Source organism: Hoplias malabaricus, chromosome 17 (genome assembly GCF_029633855.1).
Source record: "Hoplias malabaricus isolate fHopMal1 chromosome 17, fHopMal1.hap1, whole genome shotgun sequence".
In the NCBI taxonomy this organism is placed as follows: domain Eukaryota; kingdom Metazoa; phylum Chordata; class Actinopteri; order Characiformes; family Erythrinidae; genus Hoplias; species Hoplias malabaricus.
In genome coordinates, this window is record NC_089816.1 from 17337161 (window position 1) to 17361146 (window position 23986).

At 38.9% G+C, this 23986-nt stretch overlaps 1 protein-coding gene across 7 annotated transcripts in view; it reads left to right on the plus strand.

The window, feature by feature from the left end:
* The window catches only part of gsr (glutathione reductase), a 113144-nt gene that overhangs the window by 63343 nt on the left and 25815 nt on the right, over positions 1-23986 (plus strand). For 4 of the 7 annotated variants that reach the window (XM_066650107.1, XM_066650109.1, XM_066650113.1 and 1 more), the window contains 3 exons: positions 7801-7932; positions 17231-17364; positions 17781-17939. In XM_066650107.1, coding sequence (XP_066506204.1) covers positions 7801-7932; positions 17231-17364; positions 17781-17939 — 425 coding nt within the window. The remainder of the gene's footprint in view (positions 1-7800; positions 7933-17230; positions 17365-17780; positions 17940-23986) is intronic. The other 3 variants (XM_066650110.1, XM_066650112.1, XM_066650108.1) reach the window with 2 other exon arrangements.

Genomic DNA, 23986 nt, shown 5'->3' on the forward strand with positions numbered 1-23986 from the left:
AGAGACATTAGTATACTCGAATGAAGGTTTATTTTTATTTATTTATTTTTTCTTTTAACATTACATTAAACAATGAAATTGAAAAAAATAACTGAAAACATTAGACTGCTTTCAAGCAAGCAAAAAAACAGGCTGGAGAGATAGCAAAAGGTGAGGAAACATTTTCAGAATTTTCTAAAAGTATTTTTTGATTACAGTCATGAACTTCGTCTTTAAAGCATGCCTGAATACCAGTGCTTGGCTGCTTTAGCTAAAAAAAAGTACTACATTATAACCTCAGTTAACAGTTAATTTTAACTACAGCCTTTTCATTTGTAATAACCAGTTTATATAATATTTTTAATTTAAGTATTTTCATCTGTGTCCTTTTAAAAAATTTTCAATCTTTCAAACAATTTTAATCTTTTAAAATTAAACTAAAAATGGAACTCCCCTCTCTTCAGCTAGGTCTCCAAACTGAACTCCTTTGACTGAACTCTGAGCAGCTCATGCTGACTTTTGAGCAGCTGTTTGCTCTGCCCCCATGGCAGGGAACTAATGTTCTAACTGGATCTTGGGGTTTGGAAAAAGCATTAGGTTTCTAATGATACGACAAAAATGGACCATTGGTGTTGCCTGGTTCTTAGGGCTTTCCTGCTTTTTTTTTTTTTTTTTTTGGTAATTTAGAACAAAGGGAGACTCTTTTACACATAAATGTTCCAATACAAAAATTTGGAACAAGATCACTTATTTACCATTTCACTTGTAATAAATAATGATCCTACAACAACTCGGTCCTCGAATTTGGGAATTTCATTATGGTTGTCACGGCTGCTGGGAGGACGAGGAGGCGGACGTAAACGCAAGGAACACTTGCAAAATACAATACAAAACAAACATGGGTAAAAACAGGGAATACAGACAGGACAAAACTATGGACTAAAAGACAGAGCCATGAACTGGGGTATGTATAAACAGAAAGACAGAGAAACACACCAGACAAAGGAGCACTGAAACCAAAGGGGTATATGTGGACAGGATCCGCCTTCGCTGCATCTGGAGCAGCCTGGATCGCTGCCTTCACAGTAACAGAAGGAGGAGGGGTTGTTGCCATCACAGGAACAGAAGTGGCGGGCGCCGTCATCACTGGAGCAGCAGCAAAGGTCCTGCAACAACATCCATGGAGGCAGGGACTTGGGCTGCTTGAAGGGTTGAGGGTTCAGGAGATCTAATCGGCGCATTCATGAAGAAATCCAAGAAGTTTCCTGAACAAGGATCCTCATGAAATACGCGCCCGTTAGCCTCACCTCCTTTTCCCTGAGGCTTGAGGCTAATAGCACCAACCCTAAATGCCCCCCCACCCCAAATTCTCCCCTGATTTGAAGGGGTTGTCCTCCAGTGAGGGGGAGGCTCCAGCACGCTGCCCTCATCGAAGCCTATGGCGACGGGATGTGGAGGTCGCTGGTTCCTCCTTTACATACCCAATGGGTGTGCCAGGACCTGAAAGAAATGGAGTCCGACGAATGGCACACACAACCCATGGATTCCTCACTACGTCCATGTTAATAGGTCTGGTGTTGTGTGCGTAGATGTGTTTCTCTGTCTTTCTGTTTACATGTGTCTGCACCGATTCATGGCTCTTCCCTGTCTGTCTTTGTTTAGTTCAGTTAAGTTTAGTCCTGTCTGTATTCCGTCTTTTCTGTCCGTTTGTTTTGTTTGTATTTTACTTTCATTTTGTTAATAAAGTGTTCCTTGCATTTACGTCCACCTCCTCATCCTCCCTGCAGCCATGACAATGTTGCTTGATATCAGGTGGTTTGTCACAAGAAAGACTAATATTTGGTTGACATGTCCATTTGATGTTGTAAAAAGATTTTTAATTTTGATAACCTCTACACTTAATTAAAAAGGGGTGAGAGGGAGGTCAAACTTTGATGTTTTATGATGTCTGCAGTTTGGCTTACTGCCTTGTATTAGGTGGCCATTGACATTTTATGAAATTTTAATCACAGACGTAGAGAGGATTGAAAGGATTATTAACAAGGCCATAAGGAAGTGACTAGGGGTGCCGCAGTAGTGTGTCATGGTATGGGAGAGGGTACTGGAGTTACCACTCACAAGTTTACTTGAGGAATTTAAATGTGCAAAGGTGAGTTGTGAGATGATTTTGTCAGGATTGAAAGATGCAGTAGTAAAAGCAGCAGTGTCAATTATAAAAACAGGAAGGAAGTGCAATGCGAAAGTGGTCATGCAGGCAGCCAGGAGCTCATTAGAACTAAGGAATGTGATTGGCCAAGTACAATGCAGAAGAGCAGGGCTTGGATAGCAGAAGATTTCCTGGCAAGAGCTGTGAGCAATGGAGGCAAGTCGTGTTAACTGTTTGCTGGGAGCAACTTATGACGTTCTTCCAACACCGCAAAATCTTGGACCGTGGGTAGGTGAAGACGCTAGTTGTGGATTTATGTACAGGGGTTGGCACGCTGAAGCATATTCTATCAGCTTGTAAAGTTAGTTCATCAGGAAACATGGAGACATAATCAGGTGCTAAGGGTTTTAGCATTTTTGTTGGACAGCAAACGGCTAAAGATTAATGCATTGATGATTGGAATGCTTTCGAGAAAGTGCACAGGCTACAACTATTGGAAGATGGGGTGAAGCACGACATTGGAAATTGCTGGTGGACGTAGGATAAAAGCTGCAGGTCCCAGGGTGCATTGGATTAATATTACAGGTACTGCATGACAAAGAGTTAACAGTTAAATTCCTGAAAACAGGAGAGAAATGATGAGGCAGGATGGCAGGTCTTAAATTTACTGAGTTCTCTGCAGCTATATTTATTAAACCATTATATTTTCTTCATGTACATACATGATTTTATTTCCTCAATTCCCTTAATCTTCAATGTATCTTTATAGAAACAAAAATACATTTAAAATTTTCTAATTGAAAATTTTGAATTCACCATTTATCAAAGTTCTGTGTAACAATATACAATTATGAACTGTAGTTTTATCACTTAAATTTTCAATGTTTGCATTTACCAGCTCAAGTAATACACTTCAAATATATCAAAATTGTTTAACAGTGTACTGCAACGGATTCTCTGTACTAACATTTTTTCTGTAAAATTACACCAGGTATTTTGTAGGAAAAAATGGGACGTCTCTCAAAAAGTTGATGAAAATTGGAAAACCTTTATTACAGCAAGCAGTTGCAAGATACAAAGATGTACCATGGGTTCAGTGGAGCTAGATTGAACATTGAGTAATAGAAAAACACAGCTTATATAGTTTGACAATACCGCCTTCCCCTAAGCTCCTCCTGAAGGATGTAATATCAGTTGTGTCTGAATACAGTCCATGTGTAAATATCACTCAAGTTCTAATTCAGTGGAAATTGAGTTCTGTCACCTTCATGTTTAGACTAGTTCACTTTGTCTGTGGTGGTTGTTGATTACTCAGTAATAAACTTCCTTTGATATTGATTAGGTCTTCTGGTCCCACAGTGAGAGCTGTTGTGGCTCTTCCTGCTTTGCCTGTTTATATGCTAAATGTGCCAAATGGTCAACCTATCTCTAGGAAGACACACTGGTTTGGAACATTTGTAATGATATTAATACTGTTGATTGCAGCAAGTTAAGCCAGTCACATTTGGGTCCATGCTGTAATTTCTTACAGTTTCTTTTTCTAAACAAAAGAGTTTCCATATATAACTAACAAAATAGCAAGGGACATACAAACTTTGGCATCATGGGTGTGACTTATACTAACCTGACATCCTCAAACAAAAACATGATGTTATCATTAGTCAGCTACACTCCGCAGAGCTTAGTGTTTTCATCCCAAACAGTGGCTTATATCGCAACAAAATGATTATCTTAATGAATAGTATTCCATGGAAAGTGCTGGCTCACAGCTCATAATGCTGTTTGTGATGTCTTTAAAGTTTTATTCCACATTACTAACCTGAAAACAGGAGAGAAATGATGAGGCAGAGCGGCAGGTCTTAACATTACAGAGATATCTGCAGCTGTGAGAGAATTTCACTAATGAGTGTAAGGAAACTCTCCATGTCACACTGCCCCCTGCTGTCACTGAGTAAGTGGCTAGATTCCGCCTTAGACACTTTGACATTAGTAGACTAATGAATAGGCCTCAGAAACTATGGCATCTGACTATGCATCACATTTTCAGAAGAATATAACAGCAGAAGTTTGCACTATGTAGTAAAGATGCCTGTTATGGCTGAATAATTCTGAGACTGCACTAGTCATTAAAAGAGTCATCTTGGTATATTAGTTTTGTCGAATTGTAATTGTATTTAAATTGCAACAGACTGGCTGTCTGTTGCCCTGTGTTTGACGGCCACTGCCTACAGAGTGGGTCCCTACTTTTTGTCTGGTTGTTCTGGGCAGGTTCCAGACCCACCCCAACCCTTAACTGGATAAGCAGTTACAGACAATGAATGAATTAAAATATCAATTAGTTTTTTTTTTTTTTTAGGTGTGCATGGGTTCTGGGTATGTTGGTAACATACTGGCTGCCTGTATCAGATAAAGGTGGCCAGTCAACATAACTATATATATTGGGCCCACATGAACCCATAGTGCAGTTTATAAATATAGCAGTTTGCAAAATCCAGCCTGTCTGAGCCAAAGAATTGTCATACAGCTATGCACTGCCAGAAAAATGCACCCCCACAATAATGGTGTGGAGAGCCACATCTTTGTTCTTGCATTTTTTATTACAACAAACATTTGAGGTTTTACATAAACTGTATCATAGTCACTTAATATATAAGTGATTTTATAGTGTCTAACCTGCCTGTGAAGCGTTCAATGTGTTTTGTGAATCAAGTATTAATGCCAAGTGTAATTTACACTGAGTCAGTAATCTCAAATGACATGCTGACAGGTTAACAATGAAATAATTTTATAAAATTACAATTTATCAAATCTAATGCCAATACCTCAGTTAGAATAAAGAACCACTGAGACTACTTTCTCATTTGTAAAATCTTTCATCCTTTGAAGGACTCATTTGTAGTCCCATTGCAGTCCCATTTCAAAGGCACATTTATATACAGCCAACAAATGCATATAATCAACGATAAGATACAGCAGGGGTATCATTCAGTAGACAGGATACCCCTGGATTCACTATGCGTCCTCAGTAGAGGAGCAAACAGCTTCCAAGGAGTACAATTTAGTACTATTGAGCTCCTCTTCACATCAGAATGCTGTAGAGGTTCCTACATAAGTGAGCCTTGAACTTTTCTATAGTGATTTCCCAATGATTGAACTGGTCTGTTTATGATGAAAATCAGAGTTCACCCTGTATATTGAAAACTGTTGTATGTGCACTGTGTGTTACAGAAATTCTGTGGAGGACAAAGTGCAGGAGAAAAAAGAAACTCAAGTCACCAAAAAAAGCAGAGAATGATGGAATGTTCCTGTTTTTGTTTTTTTTTTTTATATAAATAGTTACTAAACATTTAATAAAGTTAAGTGAAATTGCTGCAAAGTTCACTGTCTTCATTTTGTGTTTGTGAGAAAATTATAAAGAATGTTATTAATATTATTCTTCAAAGTTTCACTATCTGTATTTATCATCAGGATAAAGCTGCGGACACAGCAACAGAACCAGTTTAAATTAAAGCCTGATTTAAGGTGGAACAGAACATCAGACTATGAACCTGAGGAATAAGTAGCTTATTCAGATCCGTTACCACTCGCTGCAGCTTTGTCCTGGTGGAGTGGACACCATCGCCAGCAAAGTGCTGGGAAACTAAAATGTGGCTGTGGAACTACACACTCTGACAGAGTTTATAGCTCTTTTATAGCGATAGGTGCCAAATGTTGTCTAAAAGTGCTCACTATAAAGGACTTTGTCACTAAATTCAATGTTTTACACTGAATAATTGCATATAATGTGAGTGTTCAGTGATAGTTCTCATTGTCAACACTAAGGAAGTTCCTCCGCCTTCATTGCTATGCTGTCAGTCATTATACCCTACCCTTCTCTGCTGATGTCCCACCTCCCATGCGAGAAAAAGGTCAGAAATCTGAAACTGGAAAAAAAGGATCCGAAACTAAGCTATAAATAATATGTCTGATATATATATTAAAATAAAATCTGTGACCGAAAAAAATATGAAACTAAAAAAATTTAAATTTGAATCTGAAAACATAAAATCTGCAATTGAAAAATATAAGAATTCAAATATCAAAATATATAGCAAAGTGAAAATAGAAAATGAATTATTGATTAAAAAAATTACATTTTAATAAAATTTAATAAAATTTTGAATATGTTATATTTTTCAAAGTTCAATCTCAAGATTTGAACTTTCAGTTTCTGATTTTTTTTTTCAAATGAACAAAACTTTAGAGCCTAATATAGCTCCAAACAAAAGTTAATTGCACTAGGGAGAGACCCAGGAGTCAAAAAAAAAAAAAAATATCCCCCAACTCTTACCTCGTATTTGCATAAAAAAGTGTTAAAGTGTCTTACGCCATTGTAAAAGTTTATACTTTTGCATTGGCATCTCTGTCACTCTTCAATTACACCGCCAACCACTAGGGCTGAATTTCAAACATTTTCTATTTGAATATTTAGTCTTAATATTTAAGAGTTAATATTTCTGGACTTTTGACACATTTTTGTCCGACTACAGACCACTCACCGTCATTGTGGTCTGTGTAGACATGACAAGTTACATTTCTGGAGAGTTGCACATCAGGCTGCACTGCCTATGGCATAGGTTCAACACAGAAGCATAAATTGGGCTTAATACTCAGAAGCGACTTCTGGTGGTTTGGAGGGGCAGCACAAAGACTATTTTGGTTTCATCTAACCACATGATATTCTCCCAGTCCTCTTCTGGATCATCCATATGCTCTCTGGCCAACGTATGCTCTCTGGCAGGGGGACATGCCTGGCACTGCAGGATTTGAGTCCCTCACAACATAGTGTATTACTGATGGTAGCCTGTGTTACTTTGGTCCCAGCTCTTTGCAGATCGTTCATCAGGTCCCTCTGTGTAGTTCTGGGATTTTTGCTCACCATTTTCAAGATCATTTTGACCCCATGGGATGAGATCATGCATGGGGCCCCAGATCAAGGAAGATTATCAATGCTCTTGAACGTCTTCCATTTTCTTACGATTGCTCCCACAGTTGATTGATTCACAAAAACCTGCTAGCCTATTGTAGATTCATTTTACCCAGCCTTCTGCAGGTCTACAATTTTTTTCCTGGTGTCCTTTGACAGCTCTTTAGTCTTGGCCATGGTTGCGTTTAGAGTCTGACTGTTTGAGGCTGTGGACAATTGTCTTTTATACAGATAACGAGGTCAAACAGGTGCCATTAATACAGGTAACGAGGGGAGGACAGAAGAGCTTCTTAAAGAAGTTGTTACAAGTCTGTGAGAACCAGAAATCTTGCTTGTTTGCGGGTGACCAAATGCTTATTTTCCACCATAGTTTACAAATAAATTCTTTTTTTTTTCTTATTTTGTCTCTTATAGTTGAAGTGTACCTATGATGGAAATTACAGACCTCTCTTATTTCTAAGTAGGAGAACTTGCACAATCAGTATCTGACTAAATACTTTTTTGCCCCACTGTATATTCTTATGTACAAAAATGTAATGTGCATATTATAGACTTGCACAACAGCCTTGGGAGTCTCTAATATAAGGCTTGCCTATTTGTATTCACCTATACATGAGATAGGGTTTGGGTTTGAACTTGGGTTTAGAAAACAGCACAATCCAGCAAGACTGACTGAATTTGTGTGTGTGTGTTATTTCTCTCTTGCAAGTTGCCATTGCTGCTGGACGAAAACTCGCTCATCGACTGTTTGAGGGGAAATCAGAATCTAAAATTGACTATAGTAATATTCCTACTGTTGTGTTCAGCCATCCACCTATTGGCACAGTGGGTCAAACTGAAGGTAAGTAATGTGCATATATCTGGTATTGCCTTTCAGTAAAAGAAAAAAATAAAGAGTGTTTGTGTTTTATAGTTATTAGAACACCCTATGAAAGCCTACTTGTTTTTTAACATATATAGACATATAGATATAGATATAGATTAGACCCACCCCAAGCCAGGACTGGATAATCGGTTATAGACAATGAATGTATATTTAATATCAATGCTAACAATGCTGTGAGATACAAGTAATTTAACTAAACAATTACAACTGAAGGAAAAGACTTTTTAATAGGGTGACCATATTTGAGTTTTCAAAAAAGAGGACACATGAGGCAGTTTGGCAGCATAAATACTTCCATAACCATGCAAATATGCTGCTGAACTTTAATACATAAACAGATACTTGTTAACAAGATAAATAACAAATGCCTTTTTGGACAGATTCCTTTCCATTCAAAATTTGGCCCTAAGCAAAAATGATAAAATAATTACATTTTTCAAGGCTCCAGTGAAGCACAAGAAGGCACGAGCGGCGAAGTGTGTTGCATTTCTGCTCTGAGCTCCGACCCCTTGAACACTTGATCCCTGTGCACCCCTTTTGCTCACCGAAAACAAAGCCATCTAAGTGCACACTTCAAGAAAGGGATTAGGGCGTCCTGTAAGAATTGGGACAGGGGGGAGACTGTGCACGGCAAAATCTCGGGCAGTTTTGGAATCCTGGCCGGACGCATTTTTTAGGTCCCGAAAAGAGGACAAGTCCGGCAAAAAGAGTAATTTCAGGTGATGAATAAATTAGGACACCCCCACATTTATTCCCACTTCAAATTGCTAAAATAACACACAGGTGTATCACATTGGGTAAATGTGGTTAGAACATTGTTACTCAGCATTTTGAAATATGCTTGCCTAATTTAAACCTCAGGCATTTTGCTTGATGTACTCCTGACTGTTAAAGTGAGAGTGAACACCACTAATGCCATCAGAAAAAAAGATCTTTGCAGTTATGGGCCATAACAAACAAGTAAATCCACCCAGGACTGGCTGAAAACTAAGAAGAGTCATGGAATGCCAAGTCAAATCCCAGATCTTAATCCCATTGTGAGGCTGCGGGATGAATTTAAACAGGCTGTACATGCAAGAAACTTCTCGAACATCTCACAGCTGAAGAAATTCTGTATTGAGGAGTGGGACAAACTTTCCTCCGACTGATGTCAGAGACTGGTAGAAGTGTCTCACTGATGTTATTTCAGCCAAAGGGGTTAATACTAGCTATTATGGGGTAGGCTGTCATAATGTCCTCTGAGAGAGTATGCATTTTTTGTTAATTTCCATCCATCCATCCATTATATACTGCTTATCTGGGTCCGGGTTGCAGGGGAAGCAGTCCAAGTAAAGAAGCCCAGACCTCCCTCTCCCCAGGCACTGCTTTCAGCTCCCCTGGGGGTATGCTGAGGTGTTCCCAGGCCAGTTGAGACTTGGTCTTCCCGGGGCCTCTTCCCCGTTGGACATGCCCGAAACACCTCAACAGGAAGGCGTCCAGGAGGCATCTGAACCAGATGCCTGAACCAACTCAACTGGCTCCTCTTGACATGGAGGAGCAGCGGCTCCTATCCGAGTCTCTCCTGGATGTCCAAGCTCCTGACCCTGTCTCTAAGGGAGAGTCCAGACACCCTGCGGAGAAAACTAATTTCAGTCGCTTGTACCCGCAATCTTTCTTTCGGTCACTAATCAAAGCTCATGTCCATAGGTGAGGGTTGGGACGTAAATCAAGAGCTTTGCTTCTCTGCTCAGCTCTCTCTTCACCACAGCGGACGGGTACAGAGCCCGCATTACTGCTGATGTGGCACCGATCTGCTTGTCATTCTCCTGCTCCATCATTCCCTTACTCATGAACAAGACCCCAAGGTATTTGAACTCCTCCACTTCACACTTGGCTGTAAAATGGTGCAGCAAGAGCTGTAGGTGAAGCCACATCATCCGCAAAAAGCAGACGTGGAATCCTGAGACCACTGAAGCGGACACCTTCCACCACTTGGCTACACCGAGAAATTCTGTCCATAAAAATTATGAACAGAACCGGTGACAACGGACAGCCCTGAGTCCAACTTACTGCCAGCCATATGAATGAGACTCCTGCTCTGTTTATACAAGGACTGGATAGCTCGTTGCAAAGAGCCCAGAACCCCATACTCCCGCCAGTTCCTCAGCATAGACCTTACCGGGGAGGCAAACCTCCACCACGTTAAAGTGGTGATCCAGGGAGGGGTTTTTGTTCATTTATTTTGTTTAATGAGTAAAACAAAGTTATTTTTTTTGTTTACCTGCAATTTAATAACTTTCTTTTCCAGAGATTCTTAATAAATCCTTAATAATATTATAAATAATAATATATAGTCATGCTTTTTTTTGTGACCTTAGCTTTCCCATGTTTTAAACTATTGTTTTACATACAAACATATCCATTATTTACCATTTGAACTTGTTCTTCAGTGGTCAGAACCCACATAGTCACACCCCAGAGTAAACTTTAGCAAGTGTATGTGTGTTTGTGTATTTATATTGATTTTTTTTGCTTAATCTTTTAAACTTAATCATTTTTCCATCACCAATTCATAGTGACGAATTAGCCGATTAATTTAAGGATGGTAAACAGGGCATCACTACTGTTGAGTTCAGATTGTAGGTTACATTTTATTTATAATGAAATATGTAAAATTGGTGAAATATTAAATATCATAACTAACTCCCACTCTTTCACGTTTTCCTCTCTCGCTCTCTGTCTCTCATGCTTTCACACAGGGAGATAGAGCTCCTGTTTCATGATGTACCTCACTCATTTGAGCCATGAGCTGCACTTTAGTGCTAATTTTCTTAGTTAAAGCTTCTGTGTCTAATGCTGAAGCTGTCGGACACTTATGGTCACAGGTTCAGCTTCTCTTGGCGTGCTTCCTGGATGAATGTCAAGCATCTATTAAATTATAATCTCTAATTTGTGGACTAATATAAGGCAGTCTACTTGCTTGGCCAAATTAAGTTTACCAGCCATTGATTAGTTCTAATGTGGAAGCTTTTGTATAGCAATAAAGAAAACAAAAGAATGAAGTAAAATAAAACTAAACAAATATTATCAAAAGTACTATCTTTCTTTAGAAGGCTCAATACTTCAGTTCTTTTTTGGAGGCTTTCCTTTGTGAAGCTGGAGTGAGCCGTCCTTTGTTCATTGGTGAATCCTGAAGTTGATATGTTGATTTGTTGATTTTCCGTGCTGGATCTTGAAGATCTGTGCTCCACATGAACTAAACTCCAAAATAACTTACTTTTGCTGTTACTGTTCTTACTGAAGATTCCACAGTTCATTACACATAGCATACAAGTTAAATTGTGTTAACCCAAATACAGAATAGTACATAAAATAAAGAGGGGTTTCTTTAAAGCCATGTTAAATCAAACATTTAGGACTTTATCCCTTCACATGGTCTCTGAATGAGTTTCTCCTGTTTTAGATTACTAACTGGGTCAATAATCATAAAAAAATTAAACTGTTGTAAATTAAGTTGTTTGATTAATTTTTTCTGTGGGGAATTTTATGACTGAGCATAGCCCGTACACAAAAACAAAAGCAACACACTTATCTTACAATCCAGGTGGATCCCATCAGGGACTCAGGAATGTTAGAAGGTTTGTAAGATGATACAACTTTGATTAACAGGCTAAAAGTTATAGAAATTAGAATATACAGGAATTCCCACAGGCACAGGAACAATGGACTTATTTGATATCGCGTGGTGTTGTATCTCAGGATGTCTGCTTGGGGGCACTCTGGCTTCAAGTGTAGACACAGTTGCTCCTGAAAGCTATATTCAGGATCTCATTTTATGAATCTTAGTTAATGTCAATTTAATTGTCACATGATGTCTCAGTGTTTGGTTGTGAACAAAGGAATATAGATTTCTTAACTTTATTTCAATGTTGGAATTGCATGGTTTGACTCAATCAGAGGCTGTCTTGATACGTTTTTTACTTATCAATGGTGAGTGTGTCAAACCTACAGATGTCTGTAGCTGAAGAGATTATCTCAATGGGATTTGTTCATGCTATAGGGGCATTTTTAATTACAAAAGGTGCTGATTGCAAGGTTGGGTTGGCTGGATCATCCCCCACTCTACCTTGGTCTTTAGAAGAAACAGATGGGTGACTTACACAAAGGGAGTCTGCCCTTAAGATGAAAGGGATCTTGATCAGATTAGTCCTGAGTCCACTACACATCCCCCCTTTTATGAGTCTATTTTCCTCAGGGGACATTGAAGAAGTCTGTGGAGGAGGGGGATCAGTAGGCACATTCAAATGTAGTTTCAGGGAATATGCCTTTAATACTAGGTGTGTGGGAGTCCATAGAATCCTTTGCAAAAAGACTTCAGTCTTTTGAGGCTTTTGAGGCTGAGGCCTGTCAATCCGGTGTCTTATCCGACCACTCAAGACTGTGGTCTCTTGAGTGGCAACCATGGGTTCAATGAAAGGTGTGAACTTCATAGTGAGTTGGGACAAGCCTTGAGGCGGCAACACTGAGCTTCCTGGTGGTTTGGAAAAAATATGTGCAGAGGCTTACTCACTTGAGTTCAGTTCTTCACATCAGTTGTTCAAATCAATTAAGGAGATCTTTGCCAATAAGGATCAGTATAGTTTCAAGAGGGGATACATGGACAGAATTGACAAAGCTCATAGGTCCTATATATAAGTGTATCAATGCCACAGATTCAATTATAATACCCATATGGGGGTATGGTTAAATATATAGGGAACAGCTTTGGTGCTGTAATTCAAGATTTGAATTCAAGAGTGATGGCTTTGACCTGATGGAACAGAGTAGAGGACATTAAGGTAATGTCTTTCATCTTGTTAGTTGAGTCAGATGGCTGGTTTCAAGCTGACCTATCATATCCCTTATGGGAATATGAGTTTTTACTACAGCCATTGCCTTGGTTCTCAGGTGGGTAATTGTCCCATCCATAATAAGGCCTGGTCCGGTGATCCCAGAAATCTGTGTGGCGATTTCTGTCCGTCCTTTGTGGTTCGTAGTGATCGCAACATAGTGCAAGTCGGGGAGATCCCAAGCCTTTTCTTGGCCAGTGGACCTGGGATTCACGAACGGATTTGGTGGATCAGCGTGGCACCCTCTAATCATAAGGGCAAAGAATCAGCATTAATATTTAAAACCTGGGGAGTTTCAGACCATTTATTTGCATTTTGAGATTTTAGGAAACCTTAACTGTTTACTAGACAGGATGTGTGGACAAGTGGAAACTCCTAAATGGTGGCTAGGATTGGGATGGATATTTTGAACAAACAATGTTTTAAAGTTTAAATCTTCTTCCATTCCAGAGTCATTTTGCAGTTTGAAATATGCTTGCCTGAGTCTGCTATAATATAGTTGAGGTGATTCCTGACATTGTTGTTTTAAACTTAAAGTAGCAGACAGTCCTGTCTGTGACAGGTGGTTGGAGAATTCTTCCTCCAGTGCTTTGCAAAGCAATTCATATTGCGATTTCACATATTCTGGCTAGCGTTCAATAAAATTAATGACGTCTCGACTGGAGGTCAGTTGCCCTGACCCCTCCAGGGTGTGTTCCAGCCTTGCGCCCAATGATTTCAGGGCCATTGCGACCCTGAACTAGATGAGCGGTTACAGATAATGAATGTGTGAGGACGGCTTACAGGAGATGCATGGGCATATTGAAACCTGTTGATACTGGAAGAGTTGCTGCAGCAGCTCCATAGGTTATAGGTACAAAGTCTGGTACCTGGTCATCTTTATTTTTCTGGTGATCCTGTCCTACCCTTGTTGTGGCTGGAGGAATACAAGGAGAGAAATGTAGTAAGGCTGTAACTTCCATTTCTTATTTAATCTGGCTTAATTCTTTCTCAGGCTTTGCCTAGTGTTACCATGACACCTTTATCTAGATCTTGTTCACTGGCTCTAATCTGTAGTACTTCTAGGATGGTTATTTGGCTTAATGCTTCTACAAAAGGTTTGCCCTTGAGTATATCAGTCAAGTGGACATTTACCCACTTGGTCATCATATGTTCGCAGCTGCAAATTCTGGCAGGACATCACCGGTGAGGCTTGCCATTGCCGCAAACATTTCATCTGACAAACTATCTTCCCGGAAACTCATTATTGGAACACACAGGGAGCTTTTAACAAGGAGCACAGTAAACAATGTGTGTATTTAAGACTCTCCAGATGGACCAGAACCACTGTTCAAAATTGGGAACCTTCCAATTACAAAACCTATGGTCTCAGAGCAGAGAGATGTAGTATCTGGTGCTAAGCACAAGAAAGCAGGTCAACCATAAATGTGGACACAGAATAGTCACAACCAGTACACCCTAGTGATTAATGCTATGAATTGTTTGTTCCCTAAGTCCACTTGGGGACTGAATGAATAAATGGATGAGTGAATAATAGCTGAGTGAAGTAGAAGTTGTTACAACTTTATCAGTCGGTATAGAAGCTAGGACATCATTTTTAGTTGCTATATAAACCATATTGCCATTTTATTAATCTGTATGTAATTTAAAATTAGTTAACAGCACAGTTACTTAGATATACAAAAGTTGGAAAGAACATATCAACTTGCACTAACAGTTTTTGTTTGTTTTTTTAAATATGAAGAATACCCAAGCAATTTCAACTGCAATAGCAAGGGTAAATAGTGGTGAGTGTCACGCTCTAGATAAAGCTGAAGTTAAATTTAAATTGCTTTACAAAGTTGCTTTGCAATGTAACGCGGTTTACCATGTAATTTTTTAAACAAGCCGGACATTTGCAGCGTTGTACTTTATAGCATAGGTGATTTACATGGCTTTCACGTTCAACCAAACCAGATTAAGCAGTTGTTGAGAAAATAACCCTTCTATTGCTTAGTTTGCAACCGTTCAGCTCCGGAAGTGACCCTGAGATTTCTGAGCTGAGCGAAGGGGCCAGGTCGATAGTCTGTCACTGGAATTTGCAATGAGGATTATCAAGAGGAGCAAATCACCAATGCAGAATTCACGCAGTTTGGCTATTGCTAAGGCCTTTTTAATGAGTGTATCTTACGCTATTAATGTATGGTATACCAAACAGCAACAGGACTTAAACACACAATTAAATAACACAGAACAAATTTGCCCACATTCAAGCTTTTAACTTCGTAATGCCTTAAAATGAGAATGTTAATCAGCGATAGAGATTTAAAAACAGAAGAATATGTATTCAGTACACCCCAAGCTAAGATTGTTCTTAGCTTTGGTGTTTATGTATAGAGTTTGCTCATAGAAGTTCCTTTACCAAGCCCCACGTTGGGTGCAAATAAAATATGTACCAGAATCAGTAAATTAATTAGTCATGAATTAATGACTTATTAATTATTAATTAGCTGAGTGGGTAATTCATACAGTTTTATTTAATTATAAATATGCAGTTTCCCTAGATTAAAAATTGGCATTCACTCTGAAAGCATGTTTGAAATGAAGCCTTACTGCACACAATCGTGAATTCTTTTGGCCACTGGCTCCCAGCAAATGATTCGGATCTATGGTGGAGCTCCTGGGCAATTGGTCCTCTTGCTGATAAGGGGGACCAGAAGGATTGCTTATTGGGTTTGATCCAATGGGCTCTTCAAGAGTAGCCAGGTCCTGGTGGTGAAGGGTTGGTTCCTCAAGCCTTGCAGACACCACGAGTCCACATCATGGGCTGACCGTGGTTGTTGACACCTGAATGAATGCCAAGCATCTACGGTGGAGCTCCTGGGCAATTGGTCCTCTTGCTGATAAGGGGGACCAGAAGGATTGCTTATCGGGTTTGATCATTGGATCAATTGGGCTCTTCAAGAGTAGCCAGGTCCTGGTGGTGAAGGGTTGGTTCCTCAAGCCTTGCAGACACCACGAGTCCACATCATGGGCTAGCCGTGGTTGTTGACACCTGAAAGAATGCCATCTATTATAATGCATCTTTTATAATCTCTAATCTGTGGACTAATCTAGGGCAGTCTACTTGCTTGGCTGAGTAAAGTTGATCAGCTGTTGATCTGTTCTAACATGGAAGCTTTTGTAGAGCAATAAATTAAACAAATTAACAAAGTAAAATACAACAAAACAAAAACAATATCAAAAGTACTGTATTTCTGCAGAAGGCTCAATATTTAAAATAGTGTCAGTTCTTTTTTGTTTTGGGGCTTTCCTTTGTAAAGCTGGAGTGAGTTGTCCTTTGTTCATTGGTGAATCCTGAAGTCGATTTGTTGCTTAGTTGATTTTCCGTGCTGGAACTTGATGATCCAAACTCCACTTGAACTAAACTCCAAAACAACTCACTCTTACTGAAGATTCAACTAGACAGAAGGACACTAAACACAAGGGCTAAACTATAAACAGGGCTAAACACTAAACATTAAACAAAGCTAAACACTAAACAAGGAATTAAACATAAAACAAGGACTAAACAGAACTAAGGGGCTAAACACAGAGCAAGGCTAAGGAACAGAGCCATCAATCAGAGAAAACATTCATACATACATACATTCATTCATTCATTCATTCATTCATTCATTCATTCATTTATTCATTCATTCATTCACAAACAAGAAACACTGACAAGGACTATATAAAGACAACACCAACAAGAAAGACCTGGGTACTAATTAAGACACATGACACTAGAAACAAAAGGGAAGAGTATCACATGACCAGGGAACAAGCAGGAAGCACACACAAGACAGGGGGAAACAGTCACATGACAAGGGGAGCACAAACAAGGAACAAAAACAGAACAGAACACAAAGCACATTACACTGAAAGCTTTATTCAGGATCTCTTTTTATGAATCATACTTTAATGTCAATTTAATTGTCATGTGAAGTCCTAGTGTTTGGTTGTGATCTCCACTCCATAATGAATGGGAACATTACATATTGAACGTATTTCTTTTTTATATTGGAATTCCATGATTTGACTTGATTAGAAAGTCAGAGGCTGTCTTGATATTTTTTTTTTACATATCAATGGTGAGTGTGTCAACCTACAAACATCTGGCTCCTTCACCTGAAGAGATTTTCTCAATGTGTGAAATGGGAGCTCTGTGTAACCTCTGTTTCATGCATTTTTAATTAAGAAACAGATGTGTGACTTAAATAAAAGGAGTCTGCTCTTAAGATAACCATTATTTAAAGCTTCAGTCTTAAGAAGGGACAATACAAGTAATTGTAATTAATCAAATAAATTGTTAAATAAGTTTATTTTTAATCAATCAACAGTTCTAATATTTACATGTTTTTTAGATGATGCGATCAAGATCTGGGGAAAGGCAAATGTGAAGAGTTATACAACTTCCTTCACTCCCATGTACCATGCCATTACGACACGTAAAACTCAGTGTGTCATGAAGTTGGTGTGTGTAGGAAAGGAGGAAAAGGTAAGTTATTATCAGTGATTGTTAATATAAATATTTTTTAAAACTCTTCCTAGGGCTGGCACAATATAATATTTTAACAGATATTAATACATTTTTTACACTTTTTTAAAATGAATTTTACCACTTTATTTTAAGCATTGTATTTTTAGTTGAAACACAGAAATATTTTCAAAGTAATAAATAACTGATTTTGCTTTTTTAATTCATGATTGCCTGTGGCTGCACAAATTTTTACACACACACACACTGTTTTTGTTGTTAAGTACAAGATGCAGCCAAGTGATAAACCCTGTGATACATGTTTGGCTGTAATTTGCATGTAAATCCTGACATGTTCATTTATCAAGATTGTCTGTTTAAAGGCAACGTTCATGTCTAAAACACTTTTTATAAATTTCTGAGTATGTTTCCTCAAGGAATGGCATGGTGGCACAGCTGGTAGTGTCGCAGTCACACAGCTCCAGGGACCTGGAAGTTGTGGGTTCAAGAGACGCTCCGGGTGCATGTCTGTGAGGAGTTTGGTGGGTTTCCTCCGGGTGCTCCGGTTTCCTCCCACAGTCCAAAAACACATGTTGGTAGGTGGATTGGCAACTCAAAAATGTCCGTAGGTTTGAGTGAATGTGTGTATGTTGCCCTGTGAAGGACTGGGCCCCTCTCCAGGGTGTATTCCTGCCTTTCACCTAGTGATTCCAGGTAGGCTCTGGACACACCGTGACCATGAACTGGATAAGCGGTTAAAGATAATAAATGAATGAATGAATGAATGTTTCCTCACAATTTTTTCTCCATCTAACCCTAAATCTAGCCATATGTTTTCCAGTCTGTTTGCACATTTGAAGCCAGTCTAATGTGTTTATGAATCCTGTGTCAGTAAACAACAACATCAAAAAACAAAACAAAGTTACATACTAGGCTTTCTCTCTCTCTATGCTCCTAGAAATTGTAAAGAGATCACCAACATTGAAAAAATATGAGATATTGCTTTATTCCTGCCCCATGGGTAGGTAATATTGACTTAATTTTTCTGTTTCAGATAATTAGGTAGGACCCCACATTTGGAACACTGCAAACTGTATAAAACTAAACACAGACCAGTTTGTGAACGAGTGCTAACAGTGAATAAAAAATATAGACAAGTTAAATGTTAGCCACCTACAAACAATCATTTTTCTCCTCAAATAAACCATTCAACACTAAAAGACAGGGAGCTTCTGAACATAAACAAAACAAAAAACTGCATTTCCCCACAATCGTAGACATTTCCTTTTAAAGCCAGCGTGGGAGAAATTTCATTTAGCCAAACATTTGTAGTTTGTGGTTTATTGAATCTATGAAACATTTTCTGATTATTGTTTATGACATATATATTGCAAAATATATTGATGTTGTTTATTCTCCTAGGCCTAGTTTTTTTGAACAGTGAAATTGTCAGAAAGTAGTGTGCACACACTTTTGAGGGCAGGAGCTCTAGTTTTTCAAAAGGGCATTTAAAGGGGACGTGTCTGTCTGCAATTTTTAGTTAACAGTATAAGTAAAAAAATGGATACATAAAATTGTTATACAGAAACAGAACATTAACTGTTAATTTTTAATGATGAATAAACTTTAATCAGTTTAAATGGGAAAAACGTTAGGATCAAGGGATGGATTTTTATAACTTTAAAAGGTTCTTCACACCCACACATCTGTTAAATGCGAATTTTTATGGAAACAAATGTGGTTCTTCTATGGCATCACCCAAACCAACTTCTGTAGCACCATTATGTTTGAGTGTACATAAAAACTGTAATCCCGTAATGCTAATTGTTCTAATGTACATCCTTATATTCAGCACAAATTCAGCAAAAATAATGTGAGAGCAGTTAGTCATTAATATAATCTATATTTTGCATAAGTTAACTCTAAACATTCTTTCCAAAAAAAAATCTCTTTTGGCTTTAATAACTTGACATTGTAACAATAAATGAACCGATTTTGTTGCCATGTAGAACCCTATTATAAAAGTGTGATTTCAGGTTTTCACTTCAAACAAGAAGAGTACACTTGATTCCACTTTTTTAATCAGTCAGTCTCTGTCTTTAAACAACTGATCTCTTCCTGCAACAAAAACCTGTAGCCACATCGGCTAAATTTGGCCAAATTTAAACCGATCACACTCATTGGTCTTGTTTTATCTCTCATTCTGTTTTCCTCCCTTCATCTGAATTAGCTATTTGAAACTGGTTAATTTCACTTTTCTGCTGAACATTTTCTCCTATAATCCTTATACATTCACCTAGATTTTGGGCAACTTTAAATAGCAGAAATATCCCTCATCTCTAATACCTGTACATTTGAAATAATTTCACAATACAGTTTTCGAGTTATGAGCATTTGCTCAGTAGTTGGGACAGTTCACTGCTCCATAGACTTAAATGTATTTTTGGGGTGGGTGTGCACAAGTGTTTTCAAAACATATTTGTGTTTAAACTGCTATAACACAGCTAATTTATTAGCTTTTTCCGATTCTTTCTGTAAATTTTATGAAATTATATTTTCCAGTAATTAAATTCACTGTTTGTGTGCAGAGATAGAAATTAAAGAGAGAGAGTGATCCAGATTTCCAGCTCATACAGCTTTTAAGGTAGAAGCAACAAAATATATGAAATTGTAGAACCAATACCTAAACACTGCTTCAGTTTCTCTTAATGATCCGGGTACAGTTTTCCGAAAGCATTCGTTTACATAAGCATTTGTTCACGTGCGTAAGCAGTAGTTTTTCCGAGCTTTAAGCATTGAGGACACTCCCATAGGAATACATTGAAATCTGTCCATATCTCTGATCAGGAGCTGTGTGCATGCATGTGTGAGTGAAAGATAAAGACAGATACTCACACACAGAGTATTGTGCATGTGTCTCTGTGTGCAAGAGAGTGTATGGCAATACATTTTATCATTAAGTTGTCTAAGCAGATGTAATGGTTGTTACGGGACAGATCTGACTTGAGTGTACGTATGCTCAAAAAAGGACTGTTAGGCATTTTTCCAGATCACTCTCTCTTTAATTTCTCTCTCTGCACACAAACAGTGAATTTCATTACAGGAAAGTATAATTTCATAAAATTTACACTGTTAAAAAAATTATAATTTTGGTTGAATGCATTCAATTACATTATTTTCAGCCCTGTTACACACACCCTCACTGAATTCTGCCAAAACTACAAATACAAAGCAAGTAAAACCTCTACCAAACAAAGTGTCCTAAAGTGGGCTGCCAACTTTAAGAAGTGTCCTTGTGGATGAAGTGGAAGGAGAGCAGCACTAAAACCTCAAATCAACCACAGGCTGTAAGGATGCCTTTTATACCCAGCAATACCCATCCAACTAACGTTGTCAAAAAGCAGCTTCACGGAGTTCCATTAACTTTTAGGCCACTGATTTTTCAATTTTGGACGCCGGCGAGCAAAAAAAAATCACTTAGTTATATCCGTAAGTATATCTCAAGTACTACAGGTCCAATGTCGACAGTCAAGGTACCAAATTAAAGCTTAAAGTCACTGCTTTTCATTGATTTAATGTATACTTTTATGTATAATTCCACTCAATAAATGAGTATTTTTGTTCAAAATATACCTTGTCAGGAAATTGTTATGAAAAACTATTGGTGACAGTACAAATTTTGGCAGACTCTCAGGATCATGAGGATATAAGCCCAGATTTCTTCCTTCACCAATGACAAAACTGCTGCGTCTTGAAGCCTGAAGAGCCCACAGGCAGCTCACAAACAAAGTTAGCATAGCAGTGCTTACCTTAGGCTGTCCCCTTCAAAACAAGACTGAATTTGAGTCTCTCCGTCAAACCGTTCTTGAGTAATCCTCATGTTTGTGTCAAGAGTACTGGCTGGAAAAAAGATCCAGAAAAAATTTTCAACATTTTTTTTAATATTTGGTGAGGATATTATTATTATTATTATTATTATTATTATTAGTAGTAGTAGTAGTAGTAGTGCCACACTCCCACACAGACATCTTCCATAATATTAACAAATATTAGGTCTAGAATACTTATCACAATCAACTCACATCACAATGACTGAAAATCAGAAAAACTGACCTAAACAAGGTCTGAACATTATCTTTAGCATCCTTAACAACATCTTGCCTAGACATAGTGAATATAAATATAAATTAGGGTGGCACGGTGGCGCAGCAGGTAGTGTCGCAGTCACACAGCTCCAGGGACCTGGAGGTTGTGGGTTCGATTCCCGCTCTGGGTGACTGTCTGTGAGGAGTTGGTGTGTTCTCCCCGTGTCCGTGTGGGTTTCCTCTGGGTGCTCCAGTTTCCGGTGGCGACTCAAAAGTGTCCGTGTGTGTGTGTCTGTGTTGCCCTGTGAAGGACTGGCACCCCCTCCAGAATGTATTCCTGCCTTGCGCCTGTTGTAAACTTGTCTTCTGGTGGTTTCAAAGTGAAGAGAGGAGACCAGTCTGGATTTAATGCTGTTTATTGAGTGCTCTGGTTGATCCTCAGAATGATCTGGTCACAGGCTGAATCTCAGGCTGATCTAATTGTTTGTAAGTGAAGAATTAAATGTTCTTTTTGGACCGTTCCCAAAGTAATTAAAATTTAAAAGATCTCCAAAAGATCCAAAATACACCCTCTCTCCTGAGGGAGGCGTGCTCATTCCGGAAGCGTTACAAATACCAGTCGAGTGAAGTTCAAAGCAAACCAAAGTATTTATTTCAATACTGGTACCAGGAGAACTAATACATAAGAAACGCAACCTAGTGCCCTTCCACGCAAAGTTCTGACCTTCCCATCTGACTCCACAGTTTTATACCCCAAATGACGAATACCCTACTGGCAAGGCGTTTCTGGCTGATTAACATATATTAATATGCATAATTAGACATGTTAGTACTCAGGTTTCTGCGTGCATGTTTCCCATGCACCTATGACCCCAAAACACTCATCCTGCCCTTCTGACTCTGTAGGTTTTATTACCCACACTCCTTTTCTGTCACCAAGATCCAGAGGGGTCACTAATGGAGTTAAGGTCACTGAGGTGCCCTAAAGTTCAACTGTCCTAACTAACACTTGGAATTTATACTACAAGCCTAAGTGCAGATCTGTTAAAGATCTAAGAAATTAGAAAAGTGTAAACACTGAGTCAGCATGTCAGAAGGTGTGCAGATTCTAAACTGTTTAAATGCATGGTTAAAATACTGGTTAATCATTCATCTGAGTACATATAAGATACAAGGTTTCACACAATTATAATTGCTTAATTTTAACTAATCATTTAAGGATATTTATCCACTAACACAAAGTAATAAAATTATTTTTCACAACAATTCCCCCTTTTGACCTGTCCAACTGACAGGTCAATACATTTAGATAAATGGTAAGCAATTAATGTTAAATTGGTCTGCCTAGGTCACCCCCGGCTTGGCGAGTGACTTAGGTAGAGCGTGATGGCAGATTGTGGTGGTAGCGGGCAATTACACCACTCCTGTTAGGAGTGGACACCTCTGTCCTACCACTCACTCTCTGGACTAAGAGATTACAATGAGCCCTATATGTGTATGTGTTAAAGTGTATTCTTCATCCGTTGGTAGGGATCTGCGCTGGGGGCAAGGATAGACTTTCCTTGTCGTGCCCCTGCCTCAGGGGATTATTCTGCCCCTATGTTGGTTGAGGCTGCTTGATCAGCCTCTTCTGAGGTGTTGTTTTCCTTCAGTGAATGTTTGATGTTAGGTGTCGGTGCGGCTCTGCACTGTGTGAGGTGGTACCACTATAAGCCTTTACCCTTCAGCCGGACTGCCCAACTGGTTCTCTCTGTCACCTGGTAGGGTCCTGTCCAGCGAGGTTCGTACCACTTCCGCTTGATGACCTTCAGGAGGACCCAGGGTGAGACTGTCACTTCTGGATCCTTCTCCTCCGTTTCTTCTCCTTCTCTCCTTTCCTGCACCTATACAGAGAAATCTTTACAAACAGCTTTTAGTTCTCATATAGCTGTCGGTACTCTGCTTGAGGTAGTTTCTGGGGGGACGCAAGCGCGCTGGAGGGGCCTTAAAAAGGGATGCCCCTCCCTAATTCAAAAGTAGTAAATCCTATAGTTCTATTTACTGAACTACAGACACTAATTAAAACAATTGGAAGGGCATCAAGCCAATTCATGCCCGTGGCCAGTTTGATTTTTGCTAATTTGGTTTTCAAAGTTTGATTCATCCTCTCCACCTGACCTTGTGAGGCAGGATGATACACACAACCATAGCTATGGCGCAGCCCCAACGACTGCTCCACCCACTGCAGTGTTTTACTCGTGAAATGACTCCCGCTATCTGAAAAAATATAAAAAATAAAAAATTTTCCTAGGAAACTCATAGTTCGAAATCCAACAATTAATCAGAAACTTACAGACTCATTTTACATCTTCCCTCAGAGTGGGGAGTGCCTCTACCCACCCCGAGAATCTATCTACTACGACCAGGAGATATCTATATCTCCTAATGGGGTCAATCATATCTGTGTAATCCATTTGAATCTCATGTCCATGAGAATCTGGCAATGGAAACCTTCCTGGAGCTAGTTTAAATGCTTTTGTTACATTCTGAGTGTTACAAATCTGACATTTAGTGATGTA